This window comes from Callorhinchus milii, unplaced genomic scaffold, assembly GCF_018977255.1.
Source record: "Callorhinchus milii isolate IMCB2004 unplaced genomic scaffold, IMCB_Cmil_1.0 Scaffold5, whole genome shotgun sequence".
NCBI lineage: Eukaryota > Metazoa > Chordata > Chondrichthyes > Chimaeriformes > Callorhinchidae > Callorhinchus > Callorhinchus milii.
Window position 1 is genome coordinate 62,018,216 of NW_024704746.1, and position 21,693 is coordinate 62,039,908.

General features: G+C 41.4%; 1 protein-coding gene across 7 annotated transcripts in view; it reads left to right on the forward strand.

The window, feature by feature from the left end:
• The window catches only part of magi2a (membrane associated guanylate kinase, WW and PDZ domain containing 2a), a 472,217-nt gene that overhangs the window by 429,220 nt on the left and 21,304 nt on the right, over positions 1-21,693 (forward strand). For all 7 annotated transcript variants that reach the window (XM_042335534.1, XM_042335536.1, XM_042335535.1 and 4 more), the window contains 3 exons: positions 10,251-10,436; positions 10,611-10,776; positions 13,118-13,316. In XM_042335534.1, coding sequence (XP_042191468.1) covers positions 10,251-10,436; positions 10,611-10,776; positions 13,118-13,316 — 551 coding nt within the window. The remainder of the gene's footprint in view (positions 1-10,250; positions 10,437-10,610; positions 10,777-13,117; positions 13,317-21,693) is intronic.

Sequence of the window (21,693 nt, forward strand, 5' to 3'; positions counted from 1 at the left end):
CTGATTCGGATAAGATGTTTGAAAATATGTGTGAATTTAGGATGAAGTTAGGAATGGTAGATGAATTGAGCCCAAAGTAATGCAAACCTGAAGGGAGCTTGTAAGTGCACTCCCAACCTGGAAGCCTGGCTGGATGACAGATTGCTTGGGTTATGAAACCAGATCTGACAGGTGTGTACCACTGGGACAATCCACCAACCAGACTGCAAGATCAAATCTGACATGCATCTTGATAACTGCAGAGTGAACCTCCTTTTTTGCTGAGAGTCAAACCACATCTGTTAAAGTTTGAAACTTCTGATCATCCCCATTAACGTTGAATAGCATTTAATTCACTTATTTTTCCCCAACAAGTTTAAATGTTGAACAATTTATTTCTGCTCTCAAAAGCAATTTGCGAAAGTTATGTATTTTCATTATTATATTTCATCCTATGAACCATATCAAGAATTGATCAGAAACATTATGAATTTTTAAAATGTTATTCAAGAGTTTCTTGCGCAAATAGCTTTTTGACTTTGAACTTCAAGCGAGAGACCTGGGTTCGATTCCTGGCAGGGCGAAACATTGGTCAAGTTTCCTTAATCCATACGCCTCTGTTTACCTAACAGTAAGTAGGAACCCGGTTGTTAGTCAATTGGCGGATCCCTACGTGGGGGTAGTAATTCCTTAAAAAAAAAATAATAATTCGGTCAGTCAATCCACGACTGTTTGTGGGGCACTGCTATGCGCAATTGGCTGCCGGATTTCTCCCACAATATATGCAGTCAATTCACTTTTAGTATATTCTGTGAAGTGCTTTGAGACGTCTCGAAGACGTGATAAGGTGCTATATCAAATGCGAGGATTATGAGTATAATTATTATGAGAGGTTGGAGTCATGAAGGATTTTTGTTTTATTTTTGGACTAGCCAAATGCACTGTAAATGTGGTCTTTTCCAGTCCTATGCATTCCTAGGTTCCTATAATTGTGTATGCATGGTTGTGATAGAAGATCGGTGCTAAATAATTAAGTCTTTTCCGACAAAAACATTTCTTAGCTTGTTTACGAGGTGAAAAAGTCTGCAGTCCACTGTTTATGAAAATGTTCCGCTTAAGGAATTTGAGAAAGATGCAGCCCTTGTATAATTTATAAGGAGAGAACCTTTTTATCGTTCTTATTCATATAGACAGCATTTTTTTTTCTCTCCCTGAGGAAATTGAAGGAGTTAGCAGGGCACCAAAGCAATCAGTTTGTATTACGTGATGGCTAAGGAAACGTGTTAAGTTTAAGAACTCAAAACGCACCCAAAGAGTACAAGTCTTTCTGGGCAGCCGGGTGTCTGACACGTGAGGAAGCCCATCACCATGCTGAAGAGTATCCAAACCAGCCTGAGAATTCCATGTATCCCAAATACACATGGAAATCCCAGAAAAACCACATAGCTCGCCATTGATAGTGGAGTACAACTCAAATTGTGAGCAATCTGTAAAATTAGCAAATATGAGACACAATAGCCTCACTCCTAATTGAGTGCGATTGCCATGTCCCTGTCATTTAGTCAAATCCAGATTCTTAGTGTCACGGCAATGGATTTGTAAAATTGTATGATCTCTCAGCCTTTTAGTTTCACGTGCGTCCCAATGGCTCGGTGGTTAATTTTGTGCCTCATGTGGTAGGAAGCAACACACATCAGGAAGTCCTAGGTTTATTCCCTTGTATGAGTTGAGTTATTTTGATCTTGGCCAGGGTGATGAGAGGTACACAACTATAGTAAACTATAGTATAGCTCGTCACTCCAAGGGAAAAGGGCTCAGTGATGAGTTATCAGGAGTGGCGAGTTATAAATACGTCAATAAATGCGGCCGAGATATTGACAGCATAATGGCTTAAGTCGGGGTGTTTCAGCTGGCGGCCTGTAGGCCAATTTCATTCCCCTCCTCCCCCCCCAGCCGCCTGCCCCCCTCCCATTTCATCTGGCCCTCCCTCCTTAACCTGTAAACGATATGTTATGTTTCTGGAAGGGAAATGTAAATGTATCGTTTACGTGGGCCCGCAGACGTTTCTCAAATAGGACATCCAGCCCTCAGCAACCCAAAAGGTTGGACCAACCTCCCTGATTAAGTGATAGTGACAAGTTAACCCAGGGTCGAGCTATCATGAGTTTACTGTTTCGGCACATTTTCTCGGATGAGGAAGGGAGAAATTCGAGGGTTCTCGTTTCTGGTTCCTGCTGAAAAGTAGACAACAACAACAACAAAATTATTTTTGTATAGCGCCTTTCGCATCGAGAGAACGTCCCAAGACGTACAGCATGTGAGAGTGGCATTGAGCTCCAGAAAAAAATATTTTGTTTAATGGAATCCATCCTTTAAAATGCATTTTTTTTGTAAAAACATAAAAGATTTTTTTCTTCCCAATTCTAACAGTGGAAGCTTAAACATTATGTGAGCAGTTAACATTAGAGGAGAAAGAGAATTCACAATGAATGCTCAGGATACAACAGTATATTTCGCAACTGGGAGAAAGATCTCATAACAAGTTATGAAATCTTCCTCTTGGGTGGAATAAACAGAGTATTCCTCATTTTTCCAGTGCATATTTTGTTTATACAACAGCTGTAGGAATACTAGTTTGAAATTGTTTGTTTTATTGACTTTTTTTGAAAAAAGCTTATTTTAATGGTGATTATGAAAGTCACTTGCACAAACCTGTTTAATGTGCAAGTTGTCTCTCAGTTCTCCAGCCCACCAACTTTAAAGCCTCTTTGGAGGTTTAAAGTATTGTCATGGAGCAATTTCAGCTCAATTACTAGTACTAAACTACTGTGAGGAAGGTGTTAGACCCACTATAAATACTTAACTCCACAACACCACACAAATAAAGAAATTTGAATATCGACAAATTCACTGTTATGATGGTGTTCAGAATAAGTACCATTCTGAGGTGTTTAGCCCTCAAAGAGCAGCTCTTAATGCAGTACTAACCCAGTAAATTTCCTATTATAATACATTGGCAAATCAATAAGGGAGGTGTAGTTCTCCTCCCGACTGTTCACACATACAGTGATCTCTTTGTTTTGTTGGAGACTTTAATCCAAATTTATATTTCTTTTAAAAGCCGAGAAGTTATAGGACAACAAAGCAATGCAAGCATTCTGTGCATTGCCTAATATGCATCAGGCTATGTCTGTCAGAAAAATCTCTGTGTGATAATGGGATCATTTGGGTAAGACAAGCCCCTCTTACGTTTAACCTTAATTCATCACTACTGACGTTAGCTTCTTCCTGTTCCTGTCCATAAAAGCATCATAGCTAAATTTGTTCTGTCATCAAAATAATATTTGGACACCTCCATTGTGGGAAAATTGAGATATAATTAATATTGGACTGGGCAGTAACTTTCATACGTAAGATTTGCCCCCAGCTGGTGAAGTGTAGTTATAACAATAATTTATTGAGATATCGTCCGTCTGACCTAATAGGAGTCGTACTGGATTTGTTTTTACTCACAGAAATAATTGCATGGATTATAATAGCCATATTTCCTGTGGTGGAATTGGTAATTGATGTGGAGTCCTGTAGCTCAGTGGTTAGAGCACTCGCCTTGCAAGCAAGACACCTGGGTTCAATTCCAGGCAGGGCGAAACCTTGGGCAAGTTTCCTTACTCCACACAGAGCCTAATAATAATCCCTCCAAAACAAAACAATATTCAATCCATGACTGTTTGTGGGACACTGCTGTACGCAATTGGCTGCCGCGTTTTGCACACAAAAATAGAGTCAATTCACTTTACAGCATATTCTGTGAAGCTCTTTGAGATGTCTAGAAGACGTGAAAATCGCTATATCAAATGCAAGGATTATTATTATTATAGATGATTCTAAGGTATTAGGAAACAGTTGAAACCACTATATAATGCGTAGAATAGATTAGTGACATAGAATGGATCAGCAGACCTAAACACTTCCCAGGCAAATCCCTGATACTGTGAGTCCTGTAGCTTAGTGGTTAAAGCACTCGCCTCGCATGCAAAAGGACCCAGGTTCGATTCCCGGGCAGGGCAAAACGTTAGGTAAGTTTCCTTACTCCACACGCTTCTGTTTACCTGAGCAGTAAAGAAGGAGGTCACTTGGCCCATCGTGCCTGTGCTGGCTCTTTGGAAGAGATACCCAACCAGTTCCCACTCCCCCGCGCTCTCCCCATATCCCTGCAATTTTTTTCTCTTCAAGTACCAATCTATTCCCTTTTGAAAGTTGTTATTGAATCTGTTTCCACCACACTTTCAGGCAGTGCCTCCCAGACCATAACTGTGTCAAAAATTGCCTCTTCATCTCCCCTCCGATTCTTTTGTCAATTATCTTGAATCTATGTCCCCTGGTTACCGATTCACCTGCCAGTGGAAACAGTTTCTCCCTATCTACTCTATCAAAACCCCTCATCATTTTGAACACGTCTAATAAATCTCCCCTTAACCTTCTCTGCTCCAAGGAGAACAATCCCAGTTGAAATTGAAGCGGACACGTAGGATGACGAAACTGGTAAAGTGTTTGCTTCCTCCACAAACACCACCCGACTTCAACAAAAGGATGTTTTTTTAACTTGCTAAGTTGTATGGAAGAATCAAACTGGACCTTGTCTCTCTGCAACTTTACGTGCTCAATGCAGTGTAGCATCCTTTTGCACGAACCTATGATTGTACTGTATAGTATAATACTGCTAGTGGTTAAGATCAGGGAACGTTCATGTGTAGTACCTGCTTTCACTAAGGAGTACAGCAACAACATCAACAACAAATTAAATTTTTATAGTGCCTTTCACATTAGGAAGACATCCCAAGAGGCTGGACAGACAGGGATTTGGACCCGAGCTAGAGGTTTGGATCAGGAGTTGTGGTGGGCAAGGAGGGTAGCGGGTAGGAGGGTGACCGAACACCCAGTCAAAGAGGAGGGTCTTGAAGGAGACAAGGGAGGAAGCGAGGCAAAGGGAATGTGGGATGCATCCCATGATATGCACTCATTTTATTTGCTTGAGCTACTCCGGATGGTCCAAACACAGATTTCTTTGCTAGCAAAGTTCTCCTCACTGGAAAAAGTGATGCGAGAGTCATGTTTCTTCATTCAGTAGAAAATAAAATCTGTTTTTTTAATTAAAAAAAGGCCCAGATTGCAATAGTTTGGGTAATTAGGAATGTTAAGAATGCAAAATACAAATGATTCAAGAAGCCCTCACCGAGCCAGCCTTGTTTATATTGATTGTGGCTGCAATTGTGTGCATTGTACTGCAATGTGAAACTAGGTGCATAACTTAGTTTATTTCCCTTTTATCCCAGCCTTGTAGGTGCTCACTGGAATGGAAAATGTGTTTTCCACTGCTCCTAAGTTCTTGCACTTGTTAATATCGACGTTTGCTGCTTTTGGAACTAAATTCAGTGGAATTATGGAATATTGTATTATTTTTAACCTCTGCAAACAGGATTCACCACATGATTCCTGTTCTGTTCTTTTTTGCTATGGTTGTACACGATTCTCCACCTAGTGAGGTGCCCCAAAGCGAGCAAGACTAAAATGAGAAGACAAACAAAATAATAATGGGAATCATAAACATCTGGTTATTAATCAACTTAATTGGACTGTGCCACTCTCTGTTTCTGTCTTTTTGGAGGGGAATCGACAGTAGAACATTTTCATTAGTTTTTCAAATTTTAGATTTAAAGTCAATCTGACTTCATCAAAAGTTACAAACAGACACCATTTCCCACATGTGTGTGTGTCTCTCTCTCTCTCTCTCTCTCTCTCTATGACAATAATAATAATAATAATTTGGTCACTCAATCCACGACTGTTTTCTGTGCGGTATTGTCTACCGTGATTCGGCTACAAAATATAATCAATTCAGTTTACAGTATATTCTGTGAAGAGCATTGAGACGTTTCAAAGATGTGATAAGGCGCTATATCAAATGCAAGGATTATTATATTATTATATGTGTGAGTGTGTGCACACTGCTCAAATAATCAGTTTTACACCATTGTGTGAATGTAAAATGATCTTGCCATGTAGTCACACAGCCAATGTTACCTTGTAAATGAGTCTCCTTTTTAAGAAGGTGTACGAATGGCACTAATGCCTTTATGAAGCCATGCGTGACATGTGCAGCTGCAGAAAGATCAGAACGCATTCTATCGTGAATCTACAACCCACTTCAACAAACTCCACAAAGCTGTGTTTGCCAGAATTGAGGATAGATTAAATTAAAATATACCGTAGAAATCTGAGCAGTTAGTGTGAAATCTTAACACTTTTCAATCTCTGATGGCCAATGTAAGTGATAGTGACCAAGACATAGTGTTAAGTCTTAAGACATCACAAATGTCCCTTAAGTAACATCAGAATGTCACCCTAGGTACACATTGAACCTTTTTTTCTTTTCACATGAGCATGTTTCTACTAGTGGCTAGAAATGTCAGTGAGAAATATTCTTTCCTGTTAGCAAAACCAATCTGAAGTGAAGCACAGCACAGTGGCAGGAATGAAGCTTATTTACAGAATTGTTGGGGAAAGGGTGCATACCATTAAATGACCTTCGCAAACTGTGTTCGCCCACAAAATACACAGTCAATCCACATTGCAATATATCCTGTGAAGCGATTTGAGATTTCTCAAAGTCGTGATAAGGCACTATATCAAATGCAAGGATTATTGTTATAATTAAAGTTCCCCCATGAGGTCGACAACATTTTATATGATCTCTGTAAAACCGAATCAGCCTGGTTACGTTTTTGGATTATTAATATTAATTATTGAAAACAACAAATGATTAAGCTTTGACGATTCCTAATGCTTGAGGATCTTGCATTGTTTATCGTCTAGAACGATTGAAGCCTCACCTCAAATTACCAGGGTACCGAATATAATGGGAACCGAAGCAGTTTGCAATGCACTGCTTGCTTGCAGTAGGAACAGTGCATTTGATGTCTCTCTGTGGAAGCTGTGGTTTTCAGCTCATTAAATGGCGAGGGCTTTAATGCCATTAGACCGAGTCACAAAGCTCACAAGGGACATTTTACAAATGATGCGAAGGCTGGATCATTGGAGAAGTTCAGTAACAAATTTTCCTGTCAGCTAGCATTAGACCTTAAGCCTCAACCAGACACACAGAGGCTGAAAATAGCCAGGAGCATACAGTGAAAAATCCTTTCAATGAACTACCATTAAAACTATATATATTTTTTTTTATGAGTAGCCTTTTGAAACTTTTTAATTCAGATTTTCCACTTTTAATATCACAACAAGCTAGTGAGTTTCCAGTGAAAGATTTGATTTGTATTCCAGATATTTTAACTACTTATTCAGTAACTGAATACTCTATATAACATCCTTTCTTCCCCTTCAGGCAGTGAGGTAATCCTCGGTACTTTTCGCAGTATTTATTAACTGGGAGACCGCATAAATAATAATAATAATCCTTGCATTTGATATAGCATCTTATCACGTCAATGAGAGGTCTCAAAGCGCTTTATAGGATATACTTTAACGTGCGTTGACTGTATATTTTGTGGATGAAACGCCACAGCATTTAGCCTCAAAGCAAAATACGATTCAAATATTTGAAATGAACTCAGTGAAATTGAATTGGGAAATATTCTCAGATTGCTGTTTGGTCCTATCTCTGGGAGACATTGTGTTCTTATCTCATTGATGACAGTTGTGGCTCTGCAATACAGCACAATTTACATTTATATAACACATACAACATCACGTCGGTAGGACGTCTCAAAGCGCTTTAAATGTGGGCTCCCATTTACTGTGTCCATTCAAGTTGATCTTTCTCCACAGTCTTTCCAGTTTTGTGGCTTAGCTGCTGTCCATAATGCAAAATAATGATAATTAACCCATAATAACCTCATGTGCCACTTTATCAGTTTCAAATTCTCAAACAGTTGGTTTACAAGAATAAGTTCTTAAGCTGTCTGGCTCATACATCCCCATAAATATTGCTCTGATCAGTCAATTCTGTGGCATCCAACTGTTTTCGGGGTGTCTGAGGCAAAGTTCATCTATCTGGCAAAATACCCAAGTCAACCATTAGTCCATGTTAGATCATGGATTCCTGAAGACATTGATCCCTATTGGGGAATTGACTGTGTATTTGGTGGGCAAAACGCGGCGGCCAATTGTGCACAGCAGTGTTTCACAAACAGTCGTGAATTGAGTAACCAAATTATTGTTATTAATGACTATTCTTCTTGTGTGAGGCTGGACTCAGTATTGGTTGATTATTTGATCACAATCAAGGACCATCCCTATTCTTAAATCTAATCTCAATTTCAAAAGAGATCTTTCTTTCTTTAGGTGCTCCGAAACTCTATCCCCTGTGAGGGGTGCTATAAGAATGCAAGTTTTTGTTGTGGTTTCTAAATTGAGACCACATTTAAGAATTTTGAATAACTCTTCAGGCTCTTAAACTTTAAAGGCAGGGTCTTAAGGCTATGATAAAGGTTAAGGCTATAATCATGCATATAAATGTACAGACACATACACACAGAGTCCAGGAGCTTGAGATAACAATCTAAAGTGGGAACTCCAGGTGATTTTTCCATCTGTGGCTCAGGAGGTGCTCATTATTAATTGTCGCACTCCAACCGTTGCCCAGAATGAGATCAGTTTAATTGATCACAATCCAGGATTCTACCTTCTGGTGTGTCCAGTACAGCAATGAAAATAATATGAGACCACAAAGCAACTCCAGCTGGTTTTCCTGGGTTGCTAAGACTGCTACACACATCATTTGCCTACTGAAAGCAGCTCTATAGGTTTTGTAAACTGAATTTCCTTTGGTCAACCCAGAAGATTTCCATCAGAGATACTGACTGTAACACAAGTGAGAGTTAAATTATTCAGTTAAGTCAGATCCCACAGCTGGCCCGGGCAGCAATCCTTGCATTTGATATATCGTCTTATCGCGTCTTTGAGACTTCTCAAAGCGCTTCACAGAACTTACTGTAAAGTGAATTGACCGTATATTTTGTGGGCGAAACGCGGCAGGCGATTGCACACGGCAGCGTCCCACAAACAGTCATGGATGGGTTGAGTGACCAAATTATTTTTGAAGGGATTATTATTTTAATTTAGATTTAGAATCTGTGACTGCAAAATAGTCCATGGAGTACAGTGTTGAAGTGCACACAAGCTTAATGACTAGGTGTCCAATGCTGTTCGGTTCCCTCACATTCTCTGGCTGCAAGCTGATTTCATCAGCAATCAAATCTTTTACAAATAAAAGGTGAGATTTGGCTGCCACTGTTTCCTTTTGTCTGAATAACCAGCTCCGGTGACATTGTCAGGGGTCCTGGCTTGGGGTGGGGGGAGTCTCTGAATCTGACAGTGTGTAAGAGCTGAATTAACATCAGCAGGTCCGGTTATAAACCTAGGACACTCCAGCAATCTTGTCATTTCAACCCTGTGTTTAATTCAGCTCTCTTGGGCGGAGTCATGTTCACCAGCTCTTCCACACCAGCTCACCCAGCGACGCAATCAGCATTTGTTCACCCTTTGGTTGCCAGAGACTCTGTGATTGTGCATTCCCAGTTCGTGCACATCAATGGTGCAGAATAATAACAATAATAATAATAATCCTTGCATTTGATATAGCCGTTTCATGTCAAATGAAAGCTAATCAATACCTGGAGGCTTTATTGCTGTAATTCTAATCCTACGTTACCAAAAAGGTGTTTGTCCTGTTTTCGCTCTAATCTCTCTTCTTCCTGATTCTCTTGATCTAACCTCAGTTGCTTTGGAGAAGGGATCTCTCCAAGTGGGCTCGGGTGTACAGCCGGCAGAATTCCCCAGGACCAAGTCTTGAGTAGCTGTCTTTGACTCCCGTTGCAAACTGATAGCGTTTCAAACCCAATGCGTCTGTTTCCTTGTTGCATTTGGTGAAGGTAGCATTTTTAGTGCACGATAGTGTTGAGGTCTGGGTCGTTGAAGAACTGCGAGGCCACACAAAGGCAGGTTCAGACGCTCAGGCACGTATCAAATGTGAATTGCCGCCATTTCATGAGCCAATTACTGTTGAACAGCGCACAGGGAGCGACAACAAATAATAAAAATATATCCAGTATTTGTTGTGTAGATATCAGACAGTTCCAGAATAAGGAATTTGCAGCACACTGACACTTTGTGTCTTCTCCCTTGTGTTTGCCTGCCCTCCGATCTCCGTCAACGCCTCCGCCAACTCCTGCTCGTTCAATGGGAACGTGGAACAACAGCCGTGCCTCACAAAATCGGCCGGATAATCGACGGCAGCCCAGCGGATCGCTGCGGACGGCTCAAAGTAGGCGACCGCATCCTAGCGGTGAACGGGCAGTCCATCATTAACATGCCTCATGCAGACATTGTCAAGTTGATCAAAGACGCCGGCCTCAGTGTTTCATTGCGCATCATCCCTCAAGAGGGTAAGTAAGTCATTGCTCCGCAGGGTCTCTTTCTAATCGAGGAGGAGAACTTTTTTTTCTTTTTGAAAGCGCAGTTTTCAGATAAGAATCCAGCGAGGGAGCGGGGAAAACAACCCCGTCTACCCTTGATCATTGACCTAACTCCCGTTTTATTTCTTCCCGTGCATGTCGCAGAGTTGAGTAGCCCAGCTTCCGCACCAGGCTCAGAGAAACAGAGTCCCATGGCACAGCAGCATAGTCCGATGGCACAACAGAGTCCTCCAGCGCATCAGAGCCCTGTCGCTCAACACAGTCCTGCAACACAAGCAGCTCCTCTTCAGTTACAAGGACACAATGGCAGGTAAGGAAGGGTCAGCCTGGTTCTGATGGGTGGTGTGTCTGTCATAAGCTTCAGCGCTCTGCCCCATGCATTTCTCGGTGATGTTAAGCGCTCCGAGACCCCATCCAGCGTGAAGGGTGCTGTATTAGTGCAACTTGTTGTATATCTGAACTGATTCTCACGCTGTCAGTTTGAAATGTGAATGTGAACAGCGTGAGAATGTTTTGTACTTTTTTGTTATGAAATGCGGTGTTCCCATCACGTGTGGTCATGGAGCACAAGGCCCGAAATTCCACCTGCTCTTAGCATGTGAGCCTGTTGTGTCTTACCGTTTAAGGATCGATCGATTAATTTGAATGCATGATTCTTAAAAAGAACCAGCTTGCAAATTCAGACCCGACTTTGAGATTTGTCCTCCACTCTGGGCAATCTCAAGACACACTCGAATGCACTTTGTTTCCATTGACATCCCTTTTTATTGGTTTGTGCCCCCCCCAAAAAAAATATGATTTTCAACCTGTCCAAAACAACAACAACTTGCATTTATAGGGTGGCCTTCAGGCCGGGTAGCGTCCCAGAGCGCTTCAAGACTCGAACCAAAGACCTTTAAAACAAATGTTGTCAACTTTTCCAAACTATTTACCCGAAATGACACTTGTTTTGTTTGCAAACTCTACCCCCCCACCCCCCCCACCCGCACTCTGGTTTTCGGTGACGGTGAGCGCCATCTGGTGGAAAGTGCACGGCAGAGCACAGCAAAACACGGGGTGTGTTTATTGTGGGCAAGAATTTCCGCTGCTGAATCTGTGGTGCAGCACACATTCTGGATTATAGATTGGAAATGTTGCACTGGTCATGCAAAAGCGTGCAAGGTCACTCGCTGACTGTCTGGCTTGATTCAAGAGCCCCAAGACGCTATATAAATGCAAGTTGTTGTTCTTCCTCTTCCCGCCCTCCCTGAATGGCTGAGATCAATAACTGACTGTAGTCTTGGTGTCTTGCTCTACTGACACAACCTGTAGTGGCTCCAACAAGATCTAGATATGATTTTTCTATTCATTTTACTCAAAATGAGTTGAGTAAAACAAAATTACCTTTGTACAGCGCCTTTCACGTCTGGAGGACGTCCCAAGGCGCTGGACAATCAGTGTTTCGGACCTGAGCTGGGGGTCGGGATCGGGGAGGGTTGGGGGCAGTGGGGGGAAGGAAGGTGAACAATGGCACGGTCGAAGAGGAGGGTCTTGAGATGGGTCTTGAAGGAGGCAAGAAAGGGGGCGAGGTGGAGGGACTGCGGGATGGAGTTCCAGAGGGTGGGGNCAGAGTGGCTGAAAGCCCACCCGCCAATGGGATAACAAATGTTAGAGAATGTAGTTTCCCTTTACAAATGTGCTTGCATGTTTGGAAGGGATTATCTGTAATTTCTTATCTCCTTCCATTTGCTCCCAAAACCCAAGCCTTCAGCTACCATTCCTCTGGAACCGGCCCATTAAAATACTTTACAGTATATCCTGTGAAGCGCTTTGAGATGTCTCAATGACGTGATAAGGCGCTATATCAAATTCAAGGATTATTATTACATTATTATTAATTATTTTGCCCTTGTTACTTTTCTCCCTGCCTTCAAAACCCCCCATAAAAACATATCTCTTCAACTGTACCTTTCTTTGTTCAACATATTTAATTCTCTCATTTCCCTGCTCATTGTGCATACCACATTTATCAAGCACCTTGAGACATTCTTGTACATGAAAGGTGGTATTAAGATGCAACTTATTGTTGTACTGTATTAGATTTTTGTTATAAACCTTGCATTTGATATAGTGCTTCTCGTGTTGGGAGGCCGCCTGAAAGTGCTTCGCAGTATTTACTGTGAAGTGTAGTGATTGTGTATTTTGTTAATAAATAACAACCTTTCGCCCACTAAACACACAGTCAATTCACTAAACAGTATTTTCTGTGAAGCGCTTTGAGATGTTTCGAAAACGTGATAAAGTGCTATATCAAATGCAAGAATTATTATTAGTAGTATAAGCAGTCAGTCTGTAGTAAGACTGTCAATACCTGGGAATGAATGCCACAGCTCAGTAGTTTTCTGCAGATGAATGTTTAAATGGCTCGAAGTGAAATAGGGAGCTTACAGTTGACTTGAGCGCTAATCTGTGCTTTGTATTTCCATCAGCAGCCTTTTGCCTCCGCTCCTCTATTCAAGCATTAAACATTTATGACAATCAGTGCCGTAATTGGAAAAGTAATTTTTGTCTTATTCTTATTTTTGACTTTAATAATTCATGTTATCTGAACTGTTACCCGATTTGAAGGCTCTCGAGACAGATTGTATTGATGTTGCAGTATTTTTCTCCAGTTACAGGTCAGAGGTGAAAGCAAGGCAGGATGTTAAACCGGATATTAGACAACCACCATTTTCAGACTACAGACAGCCTCCAGTGGTAGATTATCGACAACCACCGACACTGGACTACAGGCACCCGCCTCTAATAGATTACAGGCAACCGCCTCCTGACAACCGAACATATGCCGTGCCTGATTACAGGCAACCACAGGTACAAGACTTTAATGGCTTAACCTAGTATGTTTCAAGGTCACTTTACATTAGTGGCCAAAATAAAAACAGAAGTCGCGGGGAACAGTCAACAGTGAGTTCTGACGATAGGTCATCGACCTGAAACGTTAACTCACTCTCCTCTCTCCATAGATGCTGCCTGACCTGCTGAGTGTTCCCAAGCAACTTCTGTTTTTATTTCAGATTTCCAGCATACACAGTATTTTGCCTTTTATCGTAGTGGCCACTTTAACTGTGTTTAGACGTTGAGCATGTGGACACCACAATACAACAGAATGTGTGAGATGCAATTGGATGCTATTGTAGTTGACATATTTGTGGAAATTGGTACTGTTTCTTCGAAAAGTTTGCAAAAACAATGCCTCTTAAGATACAAAGTTAACAATTAACAGTGCACCTTAAGGTTCACTCCAAGAGCATACTCTAACCATCAGGTTAGTGTTGTGTTATGTAATTCTTTTATTGATATAACATTTATGAACTTCGTATATATATTATACGAAATGTTAGGCAAGTTTCCTTACTCCACACGTCTCTGTTTACCTAGCAGTAAGTAGGAACCCGGTTGTTAGTCGATTGGCCGATCGCTTTCTGGGGGTAATAAACCCTTCAAAAAATAATAATAATAACTTGGTCACTCAATCCATGACTGTTTGTGGGACACTGCTATGTGCAAATGGCTGCCGCGTTTCGCCCACAAAATACACAGTCAATTTGCTTTATAGTATATTCTGTCTCAACAATGTGATAAGGTGCTATATCAAATGCAAGGATATATATACATAGCAGAAAAAGAATGTTTGTGATGTTTCCTGACTCAAGCTCAATTGATCCCAATGGCAAAGTGCCCACCCAACTAGCTGGCATTTGATATGATAAATGTGCCAAACTTCACAGGAACTACAGTATTGGAGTCCAATTTGCTAGATTTGTAAATATAAAATCCGGAAGGTATCGAGTGGCATCTCAGCCACTCTGCTTGGACCCAGATCGCAGGTTCAACTTCCGTTAATCTGGATCACGCCCAAGAGAATGACCTCCATTGGAGCTCTAGAGGTTTGGGCTGAAAGTCATCAGGTAGCTGCAAGATTCACAAATCCTTTCACAAAATTTCTTTCAGCCGATCTCACAAATTAGAATGCGCGATAGCATTGTGCTGGCTTGTCTCCCATCACTCTCATGCACTCTCACACTCCAGGAGGTTTCAGAACAGCACTGTCAGGACTCGCTGGCAGGCTGTGTGCTCACTCCCTTCTGTCAGAGGAGTGTGTGTGTGTGTGTCTGTGTGGCTTGGTGAGAGATGACACACAGCAAAAGCTGCAACAGAAAGGTGATCTCAACTGAAAAGCATTGAAGATACGATACAAATTACATTACAAAATTTACATTTATATAGCGCCTTTCACATGGGGCTGTGAATTATTGAGAAAAGCAACACAGTTAAAGACCTTGTTATAAAGTGGTGGTTGAGGGTGGATGGAATTCCATCCCGCCTTGTCGTGAGGCTCAGACATGAGCTGTTGGTAGATAGTAGCAATCCCGTCATGTCACCAATCACACAGTCGGTGCCATCAGAATGCATCTTTATCTGTCGCCCTTCAAAACGGATTAAATCCAGTTGCGCTGACATTTTAAACAGTGACATTGGGATTTGAAGTGCAATTTGGTTGCCGCCCTATCAGGATTTGGGATTTTTAAGTAAGAAGATGCCAGTCATGTTCTAGGAGAACCCGTGATATAATGTGGCTCATTATGACATGGTTCTAAGTTAGTTCTTGTTGGTTATTCCTCCACTAAATTAGATTATGAACTTTACGTCTTTAGAAACTCTTACCTATTATCCTCCTCTTAAATGCAATAAAATCGTCATAAATGGCACTGTGTCGCATTTATCTAGTATTTTTTTCAGCAAAATGATTCTTCATTAACAGCATTAGGTGAGAGCTATAATTTAATGCATATGCGTGGGTAGTGTAATTACGTAATGGTATTTGAATGAACACACTGATGTGCAGCATCATTGTGTGAGTCAGAATATTTCACGCAAGTGATAATACGTTCATTGTTCATAACGGAAATTAAATTCCTTTCAGCATTGTAATGTCACGTAAATTGCCACTCTTTAGATTGGTTTGGATTCCTACAGGTTTGATATGGTAAATTAAGACAGAGTTAGCTCATAAAATGCAGTTAGTCAAGTGCAAGTACAGAGTTAGCTCCTAAAGTATTCCCAACAAAAGAATGGAAAGGCATTGCACAAAATAATGCAACCAAACAGATATCCAATGACTGAGATGAATATAAAACAATGGAAGCAAAATTAGGTTGTTTCATCTGGCTAGTCACAAGAAATAATAATAATCCTTGCATTTGATATAGCGCTTTTCACATCAGGAGGATGTTTTGAAGCGCTTCATGGTAATTACTGTAAAGTGCACTCAGTTGTGTATTTTGAAGGTGAAAGTAATTTGAGCAAAATTAGATCCTTTTATCCAGTAATTCAGGAGCAAGTCTGTATTGGAGGCATGATTGAATGAAATGTGCAGTAAAATGCACTTCAACTAATTTATTTTTAAAACCCTTCATCTTCCCTTAACCTACAATTGAAGAAAATAAGTTGTGTTTAACAACGTCTTATGAGAGACATTGTAAAGCTTCCGTGTATTTCTGAACATTGTTAAACAATGTAATATCTGAGTTATCTTGGGGGATGGGTTTGATACTACAGTGTTGAGGTATTATCTTCTAATGGTTGCACAAATATGAGTTATTAAGCGCTCCCAAGATGCCATCTGGTGTGAAGCGCGCTACATAAATGCAAGTTGTTGTTGTGTGTTGTTATTAGAGTACAAAAGGCAGAATTGAAAGGCCTGTGACAATTCAGCAATAAAACGCTAACTGCTATTGTCACATCAAATGATGTATTGTAGCTTCTGCTATTGATTCTTATTGTGCATGAAAGTTACTGATTTGGAGTAGCTTTTTTTTGACGTATTTGTCAGTCAAGTCCGCAGCGTCACCTCATCATGTTGGTTAGCTCTGTGCTGGTGTTTTCATTCTGGAATGAGTCAACATTGTCCCTGTATCATCAAACCTCCAGCCCTCACATACTACGCCCTAATCAGAAAAACTTATTTAGTCTTAGTCTTAAGACCGTTGTCTTAACATTTAAAGTTGTGTGAAATTTATAATAATAATCCCTGCATTTGATACAGCGCCTTATCACATCGTTGAGACATCTCAAAGCGCTTCACAGATTATACTGTAAAGTGAATTGACTGTATATTTTGTGGGCAAAATTCGGCAGCCAATTGAGCACAGCAGTGTCCCACAGACAGTCTTGGATTGAGAGACCAACTTATTATTATTTTTATTGTTTGAGGGGATTAGTACCCCCAGAAAGCAATCCACCAATCGACAAACGACTGGGTTATTAACTGCTAAATAAACAGAGGTGTGTGGAATAAGACAACTTGCCTTAAGGTTTCGCCCCACCCGGAAATCAAACCCGGGTTCTCTCGCTTGTGAGGAGAGTGCTCTAACCAATACACTACAGGACATCAAGTTGATAGAAGTCGTAAATTTGTTCCTTATTTAGAAGCCAAACATCCCAAATTCCCTGTTTTTTAAGCCTTTTTCGTTTTCTTTCTCATCACGAGAAGCTTTTTCTAAATCTGTCCTCTGACTCCTCACCTCTGCTCCAGATGTGCCCCCTGCTCCCAAGGAACCGGCCCTTTAAAACCACATTCACAATGATTCTTGCCATTCCATTTCACACTATTTCCGTCAACGCTGACTTGAGTGGAAAAATTGGACGCAATTAATTCGAAACCAAACAAAACGCCCAAAACGTGATACAAGATTCGCGTTTGAATTATAAACCTTAAATCTGTTATTTTAATATTTGGGAGATTATTTTTCTTTTCACGATGATCGGGTGTGCACTTAGCCACTACCACACATTAAGCACTTGGTTTGTCACATTTGATTTAGGGGTTGGGAGTCAGAGTACTCTTGTTACACTGTCGTACTCGCCTGATTAACCGGTGGAAGCATTAAATGTCGAGGGCTTTTCAACCATATTTCAGAGTCAAGTAGGAAATAGGTGCTGGAGTGCTTTAAGTTATATTTACGAGGTACAAGGGACCTGTAATTATACCCACTGTACATTAACAATAATTCACCAATTGCCAACGTAGCAGTTGAAGCACCCAGCAATGCTGCTTGTGTGAAGTTGGTCTTTGAGTTATGATGAAGGTTGTTGCAAGCATTCGAATCTGGCTACTGGAGGCGGAGATATAATTTTAGGCCAGAAATTATACAGTCAATCCACGTTACAATATGTTCTGTGAAGCGCTTTGAGACGTCTCAACAACGTGATAAGGCACTATATCAAATGCAAGGATTATTATTATTATTTTGTTCCACATTGTTTATGATTATCTTGTGGTGAGGAGGATACCCTGTGAGCCCTGAGTGAGATTCGTTCAAGCAAACGTCATCAATTTTGCTAAGAAACCTAATTGAAGGTCTATGCACAAACAGACTTCAGCACTATTCAGAGTTCGGTCAGACTGGGCTGTCTTTTCTTTGGTCAGGTCAGTGTATCCTATATCCTCGTAATGCCTGGGAAACAAATTCTGACTCGAGTTGTGGAGGCCTTACCATTTGCAATACTCGCAAAATGATTTGCAATTAACGATTTCCAACCCCTGGAATTCTACTCGCAAGTCAATCTCAGTTTCGACTATTGGGAAGTAATGATAACAATCCTTGCATTTAACATCTCAAACCGCTTCACAGTAAAGTGAATTGACTATACTTTTGTGGGCAAAACATGCCCAATGTTTCGCCCTGACTAACAGCTAACGGCTGTTTTTCTCTTTCCATCTTATTCTTCTCTATCTTATTCTTCTCCCTCTTTGCCTTGCCCCTCCCTCTTTGTTCCTCATCTATATTTCTTGTTCCAGATGTGCTCATAAAAAATAACATTCTTATAGAAAAAACAAAACTAGCCATCTATATGGAGTTCTGGAAGGTCAGAAGCAACACGTACATGATTCACCAGCAGTCAAAGCCCCTCCTAACACTGTGGTTTGGGTCCATAGAATCAAACCCCACATTACAAAGGGTCGTGCTGTAGTGTGGTCACCGGTCAGCACGTCCAGATTGGTGGGTCATTGCTGGCATCACTGGACCGTGCTGGACATACACTCGGCAAGTCAGCAAACACTTTTGTGAGCGTTTCCAGCAGTTACTGGGTTACCAGAAAACCTAAGCCTGCATGCTATGCCCTTGAGGCCAGAGGCATAGGGTAATCCCACTGCACCCAGGCTCAAAGTGCACCCGTGCTACAAATTTAGACGCCCTGTGTTTGGAGTAAACGACAATCTCGTCAAGCCGGTATCACAGTGATCCAGCAATTGAAGATCGACGTTCAGATGTCCCAATATTTCATGGCCTTCGTGGAAAACAACAACAAGATTCTATTTATAGAGCGCCTTTCACGTCGGGAGGACGTCCCAAGGCTCTGGACAGCTGGGTCAGGACCCGAGCAGGGGGGAAATGGTCAGGGTGAGGGAAGGGAGGGAGCGAGGAGGGGGTAGAGAGTCGAGAGGGGAGCTGAAGGTACAGTCAAAGAGAAAGGTCTTGAGACCGGCCTTGAAGGAGGAAAGGGAGGAAGCAAGGCAAAGGCATTGGGGGATGGAGTTCCAGAGCCTCGGGGCTGAGAGGCTGAAGGCCCGGCCACCGATGGTAGGGCAGTTGGGCGGGGGATGTGGAGCAGACCGGAGCCAGAGGAACGGAGGGTACGGGCAGGTACGTAGGGGGATAGTAGGTCGGAGAGGTAGGAGGGAGCAAGGCCGTGAATGGCCTTGTAGGTGAGGATGAGGATCTTGAGTTCGACATGCAGCACATTTGATGCGTAAAATAGCAAATGATCCTTTATGTTGACCTCATTATCAAAGAGCCAGCACAGATTCAATGGGCCAACTGGCCTTCTTCTGTGCTGTAAAATTTTAGGGTTCTGTCAGACAATCAAACATTTTATTGAGTGTATTGTCAGCACGATCTGAGTGATCCATTTTGTCGCGGGGAAAAGTAGTTAACCAACAGGAGTAAAGCTAAAAGAGATGCATAGTCTGCTCCTCGGGACATCAAATCTAAGCTTTAAATTGATATTTCTTTACACTTTCTCATTTGCTGTCCCCTTGCCACACTCTCATTCCCCATTGGCCCACTGCGTACTGGTTCAGCGGTAAAGTCAACAACAACAACAACTTGTATTTATATAGCATCGCTCACACAGGGTAGGGTCCCAGAGCGCTTGAGATGCAAAACCATGCGAAGGTCAGACAGAAGTTAAACTAATCTCAACCAGGGCAGCAGTAGAGACACTACAATTGGCCTCATTATAGATAAGATAAGGAACAAAATAGCTAGTGTTCTCACTTGTGATCACCATCCAGAGACCAGTAGTGGAAGGTATAAACGTGTGACATTGAACGAGAATGGAATTGGGATTTATCTGTGAATTGAAAGCCACGATTGAACACGCTGCCAACACTCACTATCAGGGCTTAAACATGAACAATGACTTCTTGGGCGAGGTACCCTATGATAACTGCTGAACTGAACCCCAGTGAAAGAGAGGTAGGTGTAGGAACCCTGACAGAGGGTTAAAAAAAAAGGAGTTTAATCCACAGCATGTTTGTGGGACGCAGTCAAGGTTGTAAGGTGCCGACAGCGTTTTGTTACAAGAGGAAAGAAATCTACATTTGTTTTAGCAAAAAACATTGTGCCGCGTACTTGAAGTTTGACTTCAAGAGTTTTAGAAATTCTGTTTGGAATAAATTAACCCAGTAGTGGCTTGACAGGCTTTTTTTTAAAATAAAGGATTAAACAGAAAAAAAAGATCAGTTGCAGGATGGTTATCCGATCACTGTCTGAAAGTCATTATGAAAAGAACGTAAGTTGCGATAAAGTCCCAGCACCAGACTTGTGTGTTATATTGAAAATACTTTCCCTCCAGGACATTCTATGGAGCTGGAATTACTTACCTCATTAAGCGTTACTCCCAAAAATTTTCTCTCTATGATTGCTGCTGATGCAGTTGCTATGCTGTGTGCAAGTTTACCAAAACATCGCACGTGTGCCCTGGGCCAGTTAATTTGCTAAAATTTGACACGAAGCTGCCTTAAAATCTGATGAAGGGTCACATGCGAGATGTTCACCTCCTTGTCGTTCAGACTCTGATGGACCTTCAGTGGATTAACTGAGCCTGACTCAATTGGTAGCACTCTCACCTGTGAATCAGAAGGTTGTGGGTTCAAGCCCCATGTCAGGTCAATGAACTCACAGTCCAGGCAGGTTTTGACTTTCCTTTTTCTCCTGCTGGGGCACAGTTCCACTGTGCTGGTCATCCTGTGGTACCTCACCCAAGTGGTCATCATTTCATGTATTAACCTTGTGGAGTCCTGTAGCTTAGTGGTTCAAGCACTCGCCTCACAAGCAAGAGGATGTGGATTCGCTTGTCGGCCAGGTCGAAACCTTAGGCAAGTTTCCTTACTCCACACGCCTCTGTTTTTCCTAGCAGTAAGTACGAACCTGGTTGGTAGTCGATTGATGGATCGCTTTTCCGGGGGCAATAATCCCTTGTAAAAAAAAATAGTCATTTGGTCACTCAATCCACTACTATTTGTAGGACACTGCTGTGCGAAAGGCTGCTGCGTTTCGCCCACAAGATACACAGTCAATTCACTTTACAGTATATTCTGTGAAGCGCTTTGAGACGTCTCAAATACATGATAAGGCGCTATATCAAATGCAGGTATTTGATATGGCACCTCTTCACATCATCGAGACGTCTCAAAGAAAGCGTTTCACAGAATATAATGTGACAGATACCATTTTCACTTAGTGGTGCCTATTTGTGGAAAAGGATCTGGAAGAGAAGGTATTAAATTACAGGTACTTTTAATTGACCTACAATGAGATCCACTTTGTAGTTGTATGGAATCCCGTTAGAATTCCCATCAGCTAACAAGATTAATCAGCCAAGAATAGTTCGAGTCAGCGCAGAGTTCCCATAGGTTGGTTGATGTACTCAATGATAATAATAATAATCCTTGCATTTGATATAGCACTTTATCACATCATTGAGACGTCTCAAAGCGCTTCACAGAATATGTTGTCACAGATATTACTTCCACTTACCAAAAGGACATTTACAATGGCTCAGATTCTGTACTAAGAAATCCACAAATGAAAACCTCATTTATTATTTAATTTTTTTTGAGGGAGTGGAATAATTCATGTTTATAATAAAGAAAATGACCGCAGTGACGCAAAGCATGAAG